This window comes from Paecilomyces variotii, assembly GCF_004022145.1.
Source record: "Paecilomyces variotii strain CBS 101075 chromosome Unknown C8Q69scaffold_3, whole genome shotgun sequence".
Taxonomy (NCBI): domain Eukaryota; kingdom Fungi; phylum Ascomycota; class Eurotiomycetes; order Eurotiales; family Thermoascaceae; genus Paecilomyces; species Paecilomyces variotii.
The window spans coordinates 1305035-1321770 of NW_021167142.1; the positions used below are offsets into that span (position 1 = coordinate 1305035).

The 16736-nt window shown below is 49.7% G+C and overlaps 6 protein-coding genes across 6 annotated transcripts; 1 reads left to right on the top strand and 5 right to left on the bottom strand.

Annotated features, from left to right (window-relative positions):
- Positions 1 to 336: 336 nt before the first annotated feature.
- On the bottom strand, positions 337 to 1564 carry C8Q69DRAFT_485853 (pre-rRNA-processing protein ipi1; the record flags this gene model as incomplete). Its single annotated transcript, XM_028631860.1, has 3 exons — positions 337 to 1274; positions 1371 to 1443; positions 1517 to 1564. The coding sequence occupies 3 exons, from the start codon at positions 1562 to 1564 to the stop codon at positions 337 to 339; spliced, it is 1059 nt and encodes a 352-aa protein (XP_028486585.1).
- Positions 1565 to 1956: 392 nt separating this feature from the next.
- C8Q69DRAFT_461762 (aminotransferase) lies at positions 1957 to 3895 on the bottom strand. Its single transcript, XM_028630270.1, has 7 exons — positions 3621 to 3895; positions 3499 to 3532; positions 3313 to 3442; positions 2906 to 3226; positions 2761 to 2838; positions 2199 to 2706; positions 1957 to 2144 (listed from the first exon to the last, which is right to left on the bottom strand). The coding sequence occupies exons 1-7, from the start codon at positions 3700 to 3702 to the stop codon at positions 2089 to 2091; spliced, it is 1209 nt and encodes a 402-aa protein (XP_028486586.1). The 5' UTR covers positions 3703 to 3895; the 3' UTR covers positions 1957 to 2088.
- Positions 3896 to 4417: 522 nt separating this feature from the next.
- C8Q69DRAFT_210071 (hypothetical protein) lies at positions 4418 to 5586 on the bottom strand. The gene is made up of 2 exons (XM_028626176.1): positions 5366 to 5586; positions 4418 to 5300 (listed from the first exon to the last, which is right to left on the bottom strand). Exons 1-2 carry the CDS (start codon positions 5381 to 5383, stop codon positions 4671 to 4673), a joined length of 648 nt encoding a protein of 215 aa, XP_028486587.1. The 5' UTR covers positions 5384 to 5586; the 3' UTR covers positions 4418 to 4670.
- An 8-nt stretch (positions 5587 to 5594) lies between these two features.
- Positions 5595 to 7143, top strand: C8Q69DRAFT_461767 (hemolysin-III related protein). The gene is made up of 3 exons (XM_028630271.1): positions 5595 to 6506; positions 6577 to 6804; positions 6871 to 7143. Exons 1-3 carry the CDS (start codon positions 5934 to 5936, stop codon positions 7036 to 7038), a joined length of 969 nt encoding a protein of 322 aa, XP_028486588.1. The 5' UTR covers positions 5595 to 5933; the 3' UTR covers positions 7039 to 7143.
- An 8-nt stretch (positions 7144 to 7151) lies between these two features.
- Positions 7152 to 8087, bottom strand: C8Q69DRAFT_461769 (hypothetical protein). The gene is made up of 2 exons (XM_028630272.1): positions 7531 to 8087; positions 7152 to 7412 (listed from the first exon to the last, which is right to left on the bottom strand). The coding sequence occupies exons 1-2, from the start codon at positions 7892 to 7894 to the stop codon at positions 7399 to 7401; spliced, it is 378 nt and encodes a 125-aa protein (XP_028486589.1). The 5' UTR covers positions 7895 to 8087; the 3' UTR covers positions 7152 to 7398.
- A 1548-nt stretch (positions 8088 to 9635) lies between these two features.
- C8Q69DRAFT_399660 (GATA transcriptional activator area) lies at positions 9636 to 12500 on the bottom strand (the record flags this gene model as incomplete). The annotated part of the gene is made up of 2 exons (XM_028627865.1): positions 9636 to 11934; positions 12139 to 12500. 2 exons carry the CDS (start codon positions 12498 to 12500, stop codon positions 9636 to 9638), a joined length of 2661 nt encoding a protein of 886 aa, XP_028486590.1.
- Between the last annotated feature and the right edge of the window lie 4236 nt (positions 12501 to 16736).

A 16736-nucleotide genomic window follows, 5' to 3' on the forward strand; every position in this document is an offset into this window, starting at 1 on the left:
TGGCAATTAAACCAAGGTCCTCTGAATAGTGGCGTTCAGTCAAGCAGATACACAGATTGTGCCATTGATCGCAGTTTATACCCCGCCGTCGGCAGGCGGCTTCGAGACCTCACAAAAGACCTCCTGTACACCCGCCGAGGCTCAAGAGACTGCGAGTGGGACCTTCTGGTAAAGGGTCATAGTTCTTGGGATGCCAGGTTCAGACGAATTTGCGATTCAGTGACGCACAGGCCAAACGTGGCCAATTGCTTGTGCGCAACGTAGTTATTGGTGCTGCTATGTTGATTGGCGTCGTGGCTGGACAGACGTTTGTGAAGAATTGACAAAAGAGGCGCATCACGACTCCGACGCAGCAGATTTTGCTTCCTTCAGCACCTTGGCCACTGCAGCAGACGCTCGTCCGGCCTCTCCCCCTTCCTTGCGCGCATTCTCCACACCCCGCTCGATCGCTCTTCTGAACTTCTCTGAAAAGACTCGATAGCGGTCTTCGCGGGTCTCGTACATTTCTCCTTCTTCATCTCGCGGCTGTCCGAACAGGTTCAAGTAAGCGTACGGAGTGGACTTGGCAGGAATCATATGCTGCGCCGTGTCGCACAGCGGGAATTCCCAGCCGCCAGTCACAGGGAATGCAAGATTCTCCTCCCCATCAGCTGTTGAGTCCACCATGTCTACATCGTCTTCACCTGGCTGACATAACCCGGCGCGCAAGAATTCCGCTAACACCTGCAGAACCTTGACCATGGGTTTCCCTTCACTGCCAGCCTTGCCGAACGTGCCTCTATTGGCTGACCATTTAGAAGATTCATCCGTATGCCATCCGAGCAGTGAGAGGAAGCAATTAATCGTCCGAATCCAGCCTCCTGCAGACGAGACCACCTCCGGCCCCGCCACTTCCACCAGCCATGACAGGATCTCCACGGCAGACAGACGAATATCCGCTGCCAGATGTGTCATACCCGCGCGGATATAAGGCAGTAATTGTGCCACATGGTCCTCAATTTCGGCTTCAGGCAGCGAGCGGAGAAATTTAAGAAGCTGCGTCCGGACACCGTTGCTTGCGTCCAGAATAAGTGGAAGCATAGTCGGCAGCATCACACTCACCGGTTGCGGGAGAGGAGAGTCCACGGGCCGTGAGGACACGGAGGTGGTCAGATATGCCAGAGACTCTCGACGCTGGGAGTCTGATTTCGATGACAGTAGTGAGAGATGGTGAGAGAACTGCGACGAAGATGACGGAGCAGAAGTGGTTAGAGACTGCTGGTTTAGGACGATAGCTGTTTAAATTAGAATCATGTCACAAACAAACTCGAATAATCTCAAACTTAGTAGATTAAAGGAGGAGAAGAAGAAGAAAAGAAGAGAAAACGCACCTTTCGATCTAAAACTCGTATCTGTAAAATTATCAGCCTTCGGCCTTGCCTTCCCGACCTTCAGCTTCGTTTTCTGCAAGCAGTCAGTTCTATCCTCCAAGACCAATTTCTGAATGATACGTATACTCAAGTAGTTAGGAACATACCTGGAAATCCTTCTTCTTCTCATTCTTCTTTTTCTGACTGGAACCCATCTTTCTGATTCGTCCTTAGGTGGACGCTTGGCTCAAATTCCCGACAAAGGACAGTAGAAGGGATGGAATTGATTATACACAATCCGCAGGATAAAATTCACACCAGGAGAGAACGAAAGGCCACTTTGGAGAACGAAATTTCGCTCCTCGGATTTTATGCGTCAGAGCTGGAGGTGAAATTCGGACGTCAGGATTTGGCAGCGTAACAATTGGCCCGGTGCCGGAGAAAAGGAACAGATAGCCACAGATAGTGGTCTTCCGTAAGCTATTCAGCACTTGATGATGTAGCGAAGCTCTGATTTCCAGAGAAATTGTTTCCAAGTCTGGACGCGATATAAATTTACCGGGGAACTTTTTGCGATATCATATCTCCACGTGACGTCTACAGTCACGTGGTATATCTATGTTCGCCTCAGGCAGGAATGTTTCTACTCCACGACTACTGAGGATAGGACTACTCGCTGTTGATAATATATCGATATGCTATATTTTTGCTACTATCGGCTCGATCCTCCCAGGATATTTCAATTCGGCAGGATGACTTCCTCCAAGACCTTAACCAGGCCTTTCACTTCTTCCTCTGTAGAGACGGTCAGTATGTATGAAATCATCTAGCATAAAGAGCGGCACTTACCAGTATTGTAATGCATCATGCTGACTCTGACAACGCCATCCTCCACATCTTCCAGATGCATGATCTCCTGCAGCAGTCGATGGCTGTACATATGCCCGTTGCGGAACCCGAAGTTCGACCTCTTCTCCACTTCGTCTACCACCGTCTTACTTTTCATTCCCTTCACCGTAAATGAGACAACGGGGACTCGTAGATCCTTGTTTGCAGACGGCTCTCCGTAGATGGTAATGCGCGGGTTGCTTCGAAGGTATGAGAGAAGAATCTCTTGCAGCTGTTCTTCGTATGCAGCAATCTGTCCCCACTTTGTCTTTATATCTGAGCCAAAGTACTCAACCACGCAGGGAAGGCTTTGGGTCAATTCGTAGTTCGCGGATGCAAGGTTCAGCATTATATCCAGGGTCACGGGGTCCTTGAAGTAATGGCACAGAGGCGTGATCTCGGAGTGCACACGGGAGGAGGCGTATAGTTGGGAGATGTGTGGGCCGAGGACTTTGTACCAGGAGAAGGTCTGCGGAGTGGTCAGCAAAAGTGTTTTTTCTTCTTGCCTCAAGCGGTTGCATACATAGAAGTCTGCGTCTAATTCTTTTACATCTATGTGTCGGTGAGGTGCGAAAGCGACTCCATCAACGCAAAGTAGTGCCTGTCAGTATCAAGGCCGTTAGCGCTCTGCACTCTGGATGGAAATAGTCCAAATTCATTTGACATACCCTCGGAAATTGATGCACTGCGGCTGCAATCTCCTTGACGTTCGTTATCGTCCCGGTGATATTAGACACATGTGGGCACGCCACCAGCCTTGTCTTCTCAGACAGCAGACTCTTCAGCTCCTCAAGGTCGCAGACAGGATTCTTCACATCTGTCGCGGACCACCATTTGATCGTCAGGCCGAGTCTCTTGGCGATCCGAACCCAGGGAGAGATGTTGGCTTCGTGGTTGACTTTTGAGAGAATCAGTTCGTCACCGGGTTCGAAGTTGAGCGCAGTAGAGAGATTGTGGAGGAGTTGGGTAGTGGATATGCCGATGGATATCTGAGATGATTTAGTGCATGAATCGACATTGACCTCATCACCAGCACAGTACATGGTACAGATGCAAAAGAATCGACGGTACATACCTCATTTGGACCTGCGTTGATGAACTTAGCCGCCGGTACAAACGCATTATTATAGGCAGTCGTGCATGCCTTGGCCACGTTGTATGTTGCACCGATTTGGACGTTTGTTCGCGACAAGTACGTCTGGATCCTAAGGATGGAAATCAGGGCTATTTCTACGCAAAAAGAAGCTCAATCAAGACTCACGATTCGATCACCGTATCTAGAACGTGGCTACCTCCTAATACCCATTACCTCAGATTAGTGATTCTTGAATCTCATCGGAAAAACACAAAAAAAAAAAACCCGCAACTGTGACATTCATCTACCTGCGTTATCCATAAAAACCTGGTCCTGTTTCAAGGCAGGGAAGCGCGATCGCACCTGGGCCACGTCGAACGTTGAAGCCATTGTAATAATCGGAGTCACTTCACGAATTGGGCCAAGTTACGCAACCAAGTCACAGAAAGGACAGCAATGAGACGGGTATCTTCAGATTATAATCTCTTTGATGTCCATATTGCTTATCGGAGGCGTCAGCTGGAGCTAACCCCTCCTGTCGGAGCAGTTATGCTGACAACATCGGTAGGCGAGGGGTAAATAGTTGGCCGATATTGACTAGATCCTATCAGCGATTCTAGTAGGAGTTGCCCGATGAGCTAGTCTACAAATCGGTTGCACCAGCTGTTATTTCTGGAACAGAAGGTTTTTACATCGGAAAAGGCAATTATATTATATGGCGTTCAATTATTCGTCTCCGTGGTACTGCCAGTCGGATATGTTCCTCTTGAGATTGACGTTGAATGGCTGTGAAGCATATTTTAATCCTACGGCTGATTGTCCGTTGGATGTGCACCTTATATAAATCTCAGCGGTATCTCTTCATACGCACAAGACTTTTATCTGCTATAGATTTCAAGGCATCCAAGTAGCGCAGGAGTAGTTCATGGTGGTGCGTCGAAGAGATCTGCAGTGATGGCCGCGAGAGTTAATTCCTAAATTTGCGTTCCTGCTCAGTTGACTTCGGAAAAGTCTTGTTCACTAATTGTCCTGTCCCTGTATATATGCTATTTTACTCGCAGTCATGTGCATATTTAGTAATAGCAGCATGACCGTTGTCAGTCATCTCGCAGGTATCCAGATGCAATGTCAAAAACTTTGTGATATAAAGTGCTTTCCAACGATATCAGAGTACAATGGCCATGAACATGGGAAGATATAGGGAAATATCGTAACTACTTCTAGTCGACTACAACCGGGTATATGACAGTAAACACGCCAAGCCAACACAGATCGCTCCAGACCAACCAAAGGCGCAGAAACCACTTGACTGAGAAAATTGGAATATGACTCCTAAATCGATGCCTCGACAACTTCGTTCACCTGGATGCTCCTCCACCCCCTGGTGCTCCCGCTGACCCAGCAGCCCCGGATGCGCCGTGAACAACGCAGAGTAAATACTTCCGGTCGGGCACCACGACAATCTCATGTTTCTTCGTCCTCAGCCGCAAGAGCTTGACTTCATCTTCGTCCTCCTTGTGGCTCTCTCCTTCTGCATCGTCATCCCGGGAACCGATTCCGTTGGCCGAAGTCTCATCATAAGCGTTCGTAGCTAGCGACCTCGAGCCGTATCCGTTCTCTGTCCCAGTGGCCGAGGCAGGGTGTGATAGAGACGTGCTTAAAGCGGACGCACTTGTGACAAAGGCGTGGATATGTGCCGCCAGGGCTTCTGCATGGCTAGGCTTGTATGGAGGGGTCTGGTTCGTAGCAGTAGAGCTTATAGCATCTGTCGACGGGGTAGGTTCGGAGGATGATGAGCTGGGCGGTGCAGAAGTCTCTACGACATTCCCGCGGGAGCCTGGAGCTGTCTGGTTGGAACTGGCTGCTAGCAGTCCAGTGCACTGGATTATCGACCCATCTTTGCGGGATAGAATCAGCGTAGACTGGACGCCGGGCCGGGAGGTGAGGTGAGTGAGCAATGCGGATACATGCTGAGGAACGGGCTGTTGCTAGGCCATAATGTGTCAACTTCTCGTCCGTTGAACCCATCCATAGGCATTACCAGATTGCTTACCGTAGGGCTCTGCGCCATTGTTCCGCGGAACTTCCCAAGAGAGTACACGCAAATCGTCAAATGCGGGGTGGACTTGAGGAGCAAACAGGAGGCCCGACGATCTTACTGATACCGCGCGCAGCTCAAGATAAATAGCCGCTAGTAGCTTTCGGTATCAGTGGACTTATAAGTTAGTCAATGGCGCACTCTGAACTTGGAGCGAAAGGACGATCTCGTCCTCGATGTCAACAACATCCAACAATGAGTTGCCCGTCAAGCTGGCCGGATGACTCAGCAGGAACCACATGCAACGGAAACATCGGCAATAAACAAGTGGGATTCTCCTTTATACTTGTTTTTTTCCCTTCTTTTTTCCTTCCGCCCCTCGTTATCTTTTGATTCCCTTCTTATGCCTAATTGTACATATTTTTCTGTATTTCCTACTGTTTTTCCTTGTCTCTAGATATCCCAATCACCAAAACAGCTCCAGTACTACAGCACATAGACGTCTCGCAGCACGAAAAGACTCCTGATAAGAGTCCTTGTTTGCATTCTGTTTTAATTATCCATACTCTTGAATTGAAGCAACATGTTCGACCTATTCATAAGATTTCGCGTCACACGGCCTGCTCGCCCAGTCACAAAGTCGAGCACTAATTCCCTAAAGAATACCGTCGACGGGGAGCCTGTAGAACAGGCCCCGAGCAAAAATACCTTACTCAAGATAGATGAAGTCCCCAAGTGGTACGACGTGAATCCGTTTATCATTTCTGGCTATCGCAATGAGAGCAACTCCTTCCTTGGCTCTCTGGCGAGCTGGACATATCTGCACAACGAAACGTGCAACATCTATTCTCATTTGATCCCGGCGGTGGTTTCGGTCTTCGCTCAAAGCTTCATGTACGAACATGTCCGGACGCGGTACCCTAATCTCACCAGCTTCGATTGGTCGGTGCTCTCGCTCCAATTGCTGACGGCGACGGTCTGCTTGGCTGTGTCGACGCTGTACCACACGCTCCTGAACCATTCGCCCAGTGTATCTCACCGCTGGCTGCATTTCGACTACTTGGGTATCATGACTCTGATCCTGGGCAACTTTATCAGTGGTCTGCATTTCGGGTTCTATTGTGATCCGACTCTGAAATATACCTACTGGAGCCTTGTTAGTCACGGGTTAAACCAGGTTGTTACTCGAATAACGCCAGCTGACTAGTTGTGCTCCTCGCATTTAGATATTTACCCTGGCATCCGCTACCACCGCACTGTTAGTCAGTCCCTGGTTCCGGGACCCAAGCTGGAGAACGTTCCGCCTTATGAGTTTCATCTGCACGGGATTGTCAGCTTTCGCCCCTATCGGCCACGGCACTCTCATCTGGGGACCGGAGTTCCTTTCAAACATCGGCGTGCCTTATTATCTACTCGAAGGTCTCCTCTTGATTATCGGTTGTTTCTTCTGGGAGGTACGTATTTCAACTAGCTGTAGCAGAATGTTCCTGTTAGACGCTAACCTTATCTGCCGTGTCAAGAGGAGAGCGCCAGAGAGATACTTTCCCGGGAAGTTTGATATCTGGGGCCACTCCCATACGATATGGCACATTTTCGTTACTCTGTCCATCGGAGCGCATATCATGGGCCTCATGAGCGCCTTGGAGTATGCCTATATGCGATCTTCGTGCCGTGTCGCCCTCTCGTAGACTCAAGATACACAAAAGGTGACGTGCAGTATACTAGTGAGGATGATGATCAGACGAAGCTAGTGTTATAGTATGATAATAATTGCAATCCCGTTGCCATCTGACAAGAACTGCGTACATTAAGTAGTTGGCTACCAGTAGTCTAAGTCCTACATAGTATCAAATCACATTCTAATTCCCTAGACTAACCTTTTCTTTCTCTATAGCCAACCTACCCCTCTCCTTCAGGATAGGATATACAATCTGAAACCTATCCTATCCAGATCGAAAGAAAAAAAAAAGCCTTGATCCCATCAACAGCCCAACAATAATGCCACTTGGATCAAAAATATTCCGATCTCGTATATATCACCGCTTCACTCAGCTCCTAGATCCTAAACCGTATCCCAACCCCCCTTCGTTAGTTACTCTCCATCGAAAAAAAGAAAAAAAAAAAAAAAAAAAAAAAAAAAAAAACAGAGAGAGAGAGAGAGAGAGAGACAGAGAACCCACCTCTCCCACCCCCCAAAGCCTTCGAAACCGTCTCCTGCACCGACTGCAACACCGAAGTATTCCCCCCTTCCTGCTGCCCCTCCTCATTCTGTTGCTGCACATTCGCACCGGACGGAACGTCCGATAAACGACGAGTCGTGGCCTTATTATCGCCCGGTTGGAACGCTTCTGCGATTTTCTCTCTCATGCTGCTGGCGGATTGGCGCGCTTTATTGTACGGTGAGTAGGTGTCGTCGTCGTTGTGGATCGTGGGTGTTATGGGATCTGTTGCTTCTGTTGTTTGTTTGTTTTTTATTAGTGGATGGGTTGGGTTGGGTTGAGGATGGGAAGATATGGAGGGAGGAATGGGGGTGTGTATATACATACGTTGAGCAATGTCTGAGTCGCCTCTCTGGGTATCCCAAAGTGGTGTTAGTATTATAGTTCAAGATTTCGTTGTTATCTTGCTCTCCCAATCCTGAATCCCATATTGATCGATGAAACTTGAAGAAATAGCACAATACATAATAAAATAAATATAGAGATCCAACTCACCGGCATTCCAGCCATGATGGATATTATCAGAGATAAAAATATAATATCTTATGTCCTTGTATCTATCTTCTCTTCTCAAGTAAACACACCAAAAACTCGTGTCTTGCTTGTCTTGGTGTTGATTCGGAATTTCTGAACACGATATTGGATCTCAGATGGATCAAGTCAGTCAGTCAGTCAAGTCAGGTCTAAATTGAAATAATCACGGCAATACCGCCTCCCTCCTTTTTCGCCTTTGCCTTCCGGTGGTGGTGTGCATGATGTCATGGGAAATTATACAATGGGGACGTCACGGTATGTTTAAATAACTAGACTTTGGGGGAGAGGAGGGTAGGGAACGGGTAGAGGAGGAGAAGGGTGTTGGTTATTGGAGATAGAGGTTATCATCAAGAGAGAATGCTATTACGGTGTTTAGGGTTGGGTGTCGATCATACGGCAGGCCAGGGTCTAAACATATGTCGAATAATAATGGCACGGAAGCATAGTCTGATTTGAACCTGCTGTAAACGGATGGCTGAGAGATAACCTAGACGTACGATTTATGCGCTGACAGTATATACATGGATCGTTGGTAGATGTGGGGTGCTGTGGCTCATGACTAGATATCAGCGTATATGTAGCAGACTACTATTGTCGATCGTCAAGGACCTACTCAATGTAATACTCATCTGCACCACTCACTGCTGAGAACCTTAGAGCTGGAAATTACAATACCAGAAGTGACTCTTAAATCATAGATTAAAGCAATAACATATATTCCAGATCGGATAGCGAGCAATCTACCCTGCCACGGCAAGTCTCACGCTCCACTTCTTGAAAACTACCAGTATCCATCGGCCACAAGAAGCGGATAATTGACATACGCGCGAAAATCCGACCAAACATAAACCAGCACAGATAAAAAACAATAAAAAGACGAGATGCGCACTTCTGCCCGGTCCCCAGCCCACAATAACCACGTGTATTAGCGAAAGGAAAAACAAAAACAGAAATGAAAACAAAACTGAAAATTGGGCTGAGTAACCGGAACAGACGCGGTTGTATCAATCAAAAAGCACTCAAATCAGACACAGAAAACCAAACCAAACAAGGCGTTCATCATATTCACCCATGACCGCACAATAGACGGTCAAGGCTTGATCGGAGAGGGGCAAAGTCGGAAGACAATCGACGACATACAGCCGCGGTCCATCATAAGTACGTGAGCATGAGGTAAGAGGTAATAGAGAAAACCCAGCGAGGAAATCAACCCAGAGCAGTAAGACCCATTTCCCACAGGACATAACAATTCGTGTCAGGCGTCGTAAGATCCGGTCCCAATAGCGAAAGGAAAAGAACAAAAAAAATTAACGAACCGAGATCAAATCCGTATCGTACTCCTCCCGGCTGCGGTGTCCCGCAACCGAACGTAAACGCACGAAACCCGAAGCCAGGATCAAATCTATAGTAGAGCGCTGTCGCTTCCAACGCTTCCATGCCGATCACCACGGACACACAAATATGCATCACCCACTCTAATAATCTCTGTCTGTGTCATCGCGGACCTTCCCATGATACACCGCGCTCATGAATCACAGACTCATGGTCAACCACTCCCACTCCTGACTGCCACCTTGGCCTGCAGCAAGACTGTGATTCGCAGGGTTGGCTGCCGCTGGTTGCACTGCTGGGGCAAGCGGCACGACCTTGGACCTCGACGCTCCCTTGTCTTCACCATCACCCTCCTGCAATGAACTGGTCGAGCCCTTTTCCAGTCGTCGTTGACGTTTAGGGGCTACCTGGACGGATGCACGACTTTGACTGGCACCGTTCGAAGGGGCAGGCTTCGGGGGAGCCGCCGCGATGGGCACAACACCACCCTTGCCGGAGCCCTGGAAGCTAGTCGGAGTAGTTCCGGCTGTAGATCCACTGGAGCCTTGCATGGAAGGCGGAGATTCCGACGCTGTCGCGCTCTGCGGCTTGCCCGAGGTGGGCGTCGTGAGAGGAGCCTGGGCGACCGAGTTCTTCCTGCTGCCCTTCTTTGACGAGCGGGTTGAAGAGACTCCAACAGATAAGCTGTTACCGCTACCTCTGTTGCGCTTCTTAATCACATCCGTCTTCAGGGAAAGAGGTCGCACCACTCCGTGCAGCTTCAGGAAAAGACCACAGGCGTTGCAAAGAGGCTGGCCCTCCGGATTGCGACGCCATAGCGGTGTTGTCTGCGTGAAACAGTTGGTACAGGTAGTGGGCGTATTGCCCTGCTCGCCGTTCTTGGAGCCTCCTGGGCTGGCAGGCCGGGAAGGAGCAGTGCTGTTGAATCCGGATTCTGGCGGCGTGTTGGGTGAGGTGAGGGACTGGTTGTTCATACTCTGATGAAGCAGCTGCGTAGTATTGGGGGTGGAGATGGTGCGGGCAATCTTCTGCCTGCGGGGATCCTGCTCACGGTTGCGGATTTCGCTCACGGATGCTGCAGATCCGTGAGTCCGGCCGAGACTGCCACCCTGGTTCCAGTCTCTCGACTGATCCATCATGTCACCGCCAATCGTGATATGCTTCCTGTGCTGGCCGTTGAAAGTAGGCATCGAGTTGAACTGGCCAAAGTGAGCATCCCACTGGAGCCCCGTGTTCAGGTCGAGGGAAGCATCATCGACCGAGTTGAAATCCGTGTGCATGTTCATGTTGCGGTCAGAGAAAGCGTTGCCATCCTCATCCTCGTTGTCGGAGTCTGCACCGAAAGTGAACATATTGTCATTGCTGGTTAAGTTCAAGCCATGATGGGACGGACCGGCCGAGAAGTCACCACGACCCAGAACGCGAGACGGGTCGACATGCTGCTGCGGCATGGAGAAGCCTGGAGACGGGATGTTCGAGGGTGGACCGCTCAAGGAGTTAAACCCTTGGTCATTGTTGGTATTGAACATATAGCGAGGCTGCACGGAGGACGAAAGGTTGGAGGATCGGTGAGAAGCATAGTTAGGGACCCGATGCTGAGTACGGGCATCTATGGAACTCTCAAAGTACATAGAGTGCTCATTATCGAAGCCTGGCTGAGGAGTCGAGGCGGCCGACTGATAGCCGGAGGGAGGAGGAGAGTAAAAATCGGTAGAGTTGAGCGAAGAGCCCATGGGGGTGTTGGCGTAGACATTAGCAAATGGTCCTCCGCTTGCCATCGGAGAGTCCGTGGGGGAGAAGGTGAAGTTGTGCTGGTACGGACCAGCCGAAGTCAAAATCGGGTCGTCATTCAAGTGGAAGGTATCCAGGTTGAAAGGCACACCCGGCGAAGTGTGGCTGTTGGTAGAGTACGCGGAGTGAGGCTGGTCGAGCTGGTAATCCGGCATTCCAGAGTCGAAGTCGGCGTCGACGGGGATCATCAGATTGGAGACCGGGGGGACCTGAGGAGAAGATTCGGCTGGACGCTTGCGAGTCTTGTCATTTGTGTTAGAATCCAGGATCCCCGTCCACTTCACGACGGGGTTGCCGCTCACCTTCCGCTCGTCGACACTGGTCTTGCGAATCCGTCGTTGGACGTAGCTGAATTCCCCGTTCTTGCGCTGGTCTTGAGGCGGGTGAGGTAACGACGCAGGAACCAGAGGCCCATGCGACGCGGTCGCCTGATCCTTTCGACCCTTGATGGGGATGGCGGAGGCGACGGCGTTGTCGGATGTCGAGCCTTTGTCGGCCGACGGAGAAGCCGGGATGCCAGAGGGAGAGCCGATCGAGGAGGGGATTATGAAGTCGTCCAGGTTCATAGGATCCGCCTCCTCGTTGTTACTGTTGCCAGCGTTGGTCGCTGTGTGGTCGAGCGACTTCCGCAGCTGTGAGATCCCGCCCGGTGTGGAGGTGTTGGCGGTGCTCCTGTGGTCAATGCTGTTTCTCTTCTGCTGGGCCAGTCTGATGAAACCCACCCAAGTCAGCCAACCCTCCTAGGCGGTTGCAAGGCAGCAGAAAGAGGAAGAGAGCACAGGAAAAAAGAGGGAAAGAGGGGAGAGACAAGAAGGGCCGGTGCGCACGACGAGCAGAAAGATAAGAGATGATAGATAGCAGGCACAAGAACTAGCGTCCTGCACGTAGCTTTCGAGTGCGAATAATACATACCGAGCCTCACGTTCTTTACGCCTCAAACTCATCGCCATCATCCGCCAGGTCAGATTCTCCATGCGCTCCTGGTTTGGAAGCTGGGTCTTGGTGCGCGTGTACAGCTTCCAGATTTGCGTGGCCAGAGGGTCTTTCTTCTGCATCTCATCCGGATCCTCGAGGCCCTCCCGGGGGTTGCCATGCTTCCAGTCGGGGAAGACGGAGTCGGGCAACCCCCCGCGGGCGAGACTGGCAGCGATTGGGAACTCCAGCTTGTCGTTTGGTCGACTGAGGTCGGACGGCGTGAAGGAGGAATCGAGAGACAATTCCTGTGACGACGAAGGGGAAGAAGGAAGGAATTGGGAAGAAGAGAGATCGGCCATCCAGGTCGAGGTGCTTGGAGGGAAGAAAGACGAGGAAAAGGCGGCCGTGGTGCTGCAAATGGTCTCGGTTCCCCCACGCTCTCCATCCGCCCCGGACATGGCCAGGCGGGAATGTTGCGGTTGTGGTGTTGTCTGGTGTAGGAGAGAGAGGGAGAGAGAGACTTTGTAAAATAACAGGGAATCCAAAAGGGCGAGACCAGCGGAACAATAGTAAGTAGTAAAAGCAAGCAAGTAAGTAAGTAATAATACGGGATCAACACCGGCCGGGATGAGGAGGGGGAGAGCAATTCCTTTTTACCGTCCCGCCCAAAGGTGCTGACGCCTCTCCGCGCTGGAAAGTGAGAGAGGAGAGTAAGTAGTCAGTAGTGAGTGAGCCAGTCAAGCATAAGTAAATTAATTGGATTAAATTAAATTACCGGCTCTTGGTCTCTCTCACTCTCTGACTCTCTCTCTCACATTCACTACTCTCTTTCTTGTGCTTGTCTTCGGACGGTGCCCGCACTGGGGCGCCTCTTTTTTTTTTCGGCTTCCACGGTGGAGGGTAAGTTAAAAAACGGTGCGTACCGGTACGGAACAGACGCACTTGTCGGCCCTAGTCAGAGATTCTTTTTTAACGCCTTCGAGGCTAGAACGAGTGCGGACAAGAGCTCCACGCAGCCAGGGATCTCGAGTAGTAAAGCAAAGTGGTTAGTTAGTTCGTTCTAGGTGGCTTGGTTGGCTCTGTATTATTTCCACCGTGCCGGCTGGTCGGGCACAGATGCACGCTATACTAGCAAGACTAGCGGGAGCAGGAGGAATTAAATTGTACGTAGTAATAAAAGTGAGTAAACAGGCTGGAAAAAAAGATGAAAGAAAGGAAGAACAATTGACGACTCTTTTTTCTTTCCAAGCTGAAATAAAAGACTGGCCATGACGGCAGGATCGTAAGCGGCGCAAGTCGTCACCGGAGACAGGATGGACCACCGAAGGATCTCCCGGGTATGACGAAGGGGATCGCGGACATCAAAAGACTTGGTTGCTCGAGTTAGTGCGTCAACAGAACCAGACAGTAGTCGAGTCAAAGCGTCTGGTTGATTGAACTATACTCTACTCTACTCTACTCTACTAACTACTGGCTCTCTCCTGGTTCTGGAGATGTCAGAATAACCACACCCTATGATCCTATAGACCCCTCTTCCTGTCATACTGTAAGATCTCCGGACGAGCCCAGAACATCCCCGGCAGAGTTTCGATGGAGAGAGCGGGAGGTCTTCTCGAACATCGAGGGTGGTGGTTGCGCCAGGCTGATTCGGCCGTGGAAAAGGCAGCACTGCCCGTGGTCATCGATGCTCGGTGGGGAGAGACAGGCCCGTTAGTCGTTTCTGTCGTGCAGGCTAACTAGTGTGTTGGAGAAGGGGGGCCGGAGGGTTGAGTTGGGTTGACTCTCTCTGAAGTTAAGTTAATCCATCGTGAGAAGGCCAGCAATGCAATGCGATGCGATGCGTGCGAGTTGCCTTGGTGCGACAGCCTTGTTGTGCGGCCGATGGGGGTGGGATGTCGGGGAGTCAGGAAGTAATACAGCAGAAGAAGGCTGCATGGAACTTCCATGATAATTACATACCAGACTCTACTCTGGTCATCTTACATCCTGGAAATGAAACGGTATCGTTAATCAATTACCGTCTGGTTTCTCTCGCTCTCTCCGTTGCCGCCTGTCAGTGTTTCAAGGAATCTCTATGGCATGTTCATTAGAGAAGAGAAGATCAGTTATTGTATGTATATACATACATACAATAATACTATATCTGAGGAGCAGAGATGCACTCGAATAATAGAGCAAGCCATCCTCAGCCCGTATCCATCATAATGGGTCCATCTCCCTGACTTTCCACCTCGTGGCAGCAAAAGTGGCGAAGGCACCGATCGGTTCGCCTCTCCGGGCGTTCGTTTGCCCGCCACAAGTCAGCATGTTTCGTATCGAACGCCCGTTCCACTCGGGCTGATTCCGTATACGGCTTGGGATCCTGTGCCTCTCTTATTCTTCTTCTCCTTCAGGATTTAACTATGTTGTGTTGATTACAGCAGAAACCTGCCTTCCCATCGCTTCGTCTACCCGTCAACACATTCTGACAGGTACATTATCCTGTCCGCCTCCCGAGTCTGGAACTTGTTCCTTCATCTCCGGCCCCGCTGTCTTTTCCCCCACCATTATCTCGATAACAACGACAACAACCCTACTCCGTAGGTTCGTTCCTCAGCATTCCTCCCCTGCACGAGGTGGCTGCTGCTACTGCTGCGCCGTAGATTATTGCTCTTGCAGACGGTCTAGCAGCATGAAACAGCAGGCAATAATATAACGCCTGCAGCTCAGTGCCATCCCGAAGAAAAGCCTGGTCTACAAGAGGTATAAGGCCCGTTCATAGAGGCATCCACTGGTAGCCTAGCACTAGTTCCAACAAACTGCTGCTTCGCCTATATCTTTGCTCCCTGATACGTCCATCGAGTTATATACCATAACCATACTCTCCCGTCCTGCGGATCCGCAATATTACCACTAGATGCGCACTACCACTTAGCCGACGAGTAATGTCCACTGCCGGAATAGAGTATCACTATTATTATTATTGTTGTTGTTTGTCTCTGTTGACGAGCGCTCTGACGAACAATGATGTCCATGCGTCTATAATCATCACTGCACTGTTCTTTCTTTCTTTCAAGAAACACTGCGTTCCCAACTTGCTTTTTGCTTCCATCGAGTCGCATGAGATCATTACCCGGCCGACAGACAAGCAGGGATGTGATATCACCCTCGTTGACTCGCCAGGAGCACGCGACGATCTTGCAGATGCGTCGATCGGACCCAACGTCGAAGTCACAACGGTCATTGTTCTGGACTGTAGGGCCACGAGCTCAACGACGGGGATATCGATTAAACTTCCGATGGCTATCGTCTATAGCATCTCGTTGGCCACACCACAACGCCAACTACTTCATCTGAGTATATCCTACCAAGCATCTGGACCCTTTCTTTTCTCATGAAAAAGTATTAGCCCCCCCCAGTGACAGAGTCTCATCTACCATACGCACCACCAACCGTGCCAGGAACACTGCCTGGTCCCCACTGGCCTGAACCCTCCGTCGAACGCTCAGACCTAAAGGCCCAGTTTATTACCTTCTCCCAGCACCCGCCACAAGTGCAAAGTCCACGCAGTGCACTGTGAACCACACCCTCTATTAGGCAAAGCACCGACTCGATCTGATTCTTACAACCCATCGCCTAGACCCAGGCATCTTAGGTCTAGTTCTCAATTTTCCCCTGCAGCTCTCTCTTGCTGGTCCATGCGTACGCTCGGACTGCCGCTATTTTAAGCCACCCGCACAGGTCCGTATCACTATCATCTCTGAGCAGAGCAGCGAGAGCTCGTCTCGATAATCCGTGAATCTGCCCCCTTCTGGCTCCCATCGGGGGGTAGTTTAATATGACACGGTCCAGTCCAGGATACATTTAATTTAATAATAACAGTGACCATTTATAATCTACCTCTATCTATACAATCTGATCTCGGCAGAAAGAACAGAAACGGGACTAGTCCTGGCGCCAATCTACCCGACATGCAGGTCATTGATAGTCAGAATGAAACGGATTACTATATCTTATAGTTAATAGTTAATAATTATCAATAATCCTAGTCCCGACCTCCCCGGAGACGAGCACCGGCAATGCATTATACCACCGCACGGGCCGTGTTGTCCGGCAACGACGTATTCCGACTTTTTTTTTAAAACTTGAGATTCTAGACTCGTTTATGTAGATGTAACTAAATGAGAGTTACGCGGTCGGGTTGTGCGTACTCTGTGATTATTATTATTATCCTTTACTTCCCACCTTGGTGTAGAGTGTTCGTTTCATAATATATAATGATAACAGTTGCAGTGATAACAGTTTAACTAACTATTCATTCAGCATTGATATTCGCTCCAGTCGACGTATGTATAGAATACACTTGTAGGGAAAGAAAGAAAAGTCTTTGCATTCTAGCTAGATACACATACTGAGAAATCCAAGGATAACTTAGTTAATATTATCATGCTACTCTTGATCCTTATATTCTTAACTATTCTAATTTATTTTCCCCATATACTTTTAGACTCATAATAACTATTAACCTCAACTCTACAGAGTAACTATAACTTAACAAGCAATAATACATCCCATCTCGACCCAGACCACCAAAAAAACAGAAAAAGTACGGTAAT

Bases quoted from the DNA above. Each gene is read 5' to 3' on its own strand.
- C8Q69DRAFT_461762 (XM_028630270.1), bottom strand. From the start codon at position 3,702: ATGGCTTCAACGTTCGACGTGGCCCAGGTGCGATCGCGCTTCCCTGCC. The intron at 3,533-3,620 runs GTAGATGAATGT...AATGGGTATTAG, and splicing joins GGTTTTTATGGATAACGCAG to GAGGTAGCCACGTTCTAGAT. The intron at 2,839-2,905 runs GTATGTCAAATG...TGATACTGACAG, and splicing joins CAGTGCATCAATTTCCGAGG to GCACTACTTTGCGTTGATGG.
- C8Q69DRAFT_461769 (XM_028630272.1), bottom strand. From the start codon at position 7,894: ATGTATATACACACCCCCATTCCTCCCTCCATATCTTCCCATCCTCAA.
- C8Q69DRAFT_461767 (XM_028630271.1), top strand. From the start codon at position 5,934: ATGTTCGACCTATTCATAAGATTTCGCGTCACACGGCCTGCTCGCCCA. The intron at 6,507-6,576 runs GTTAGTCACGGG...CCTCGCATTTAG, and splicing joins AATATACCTACTGGAGCCTT to ATATTTACCCTGGCATCCGC. The intron at 6,805-6,870 runs GTACGTATTTCA...TGCCGTGTCAAG, and splicing joins TCGGTTGTTTCTTCTGGGAG to AGGAGAGCGCCAGAGAGATA.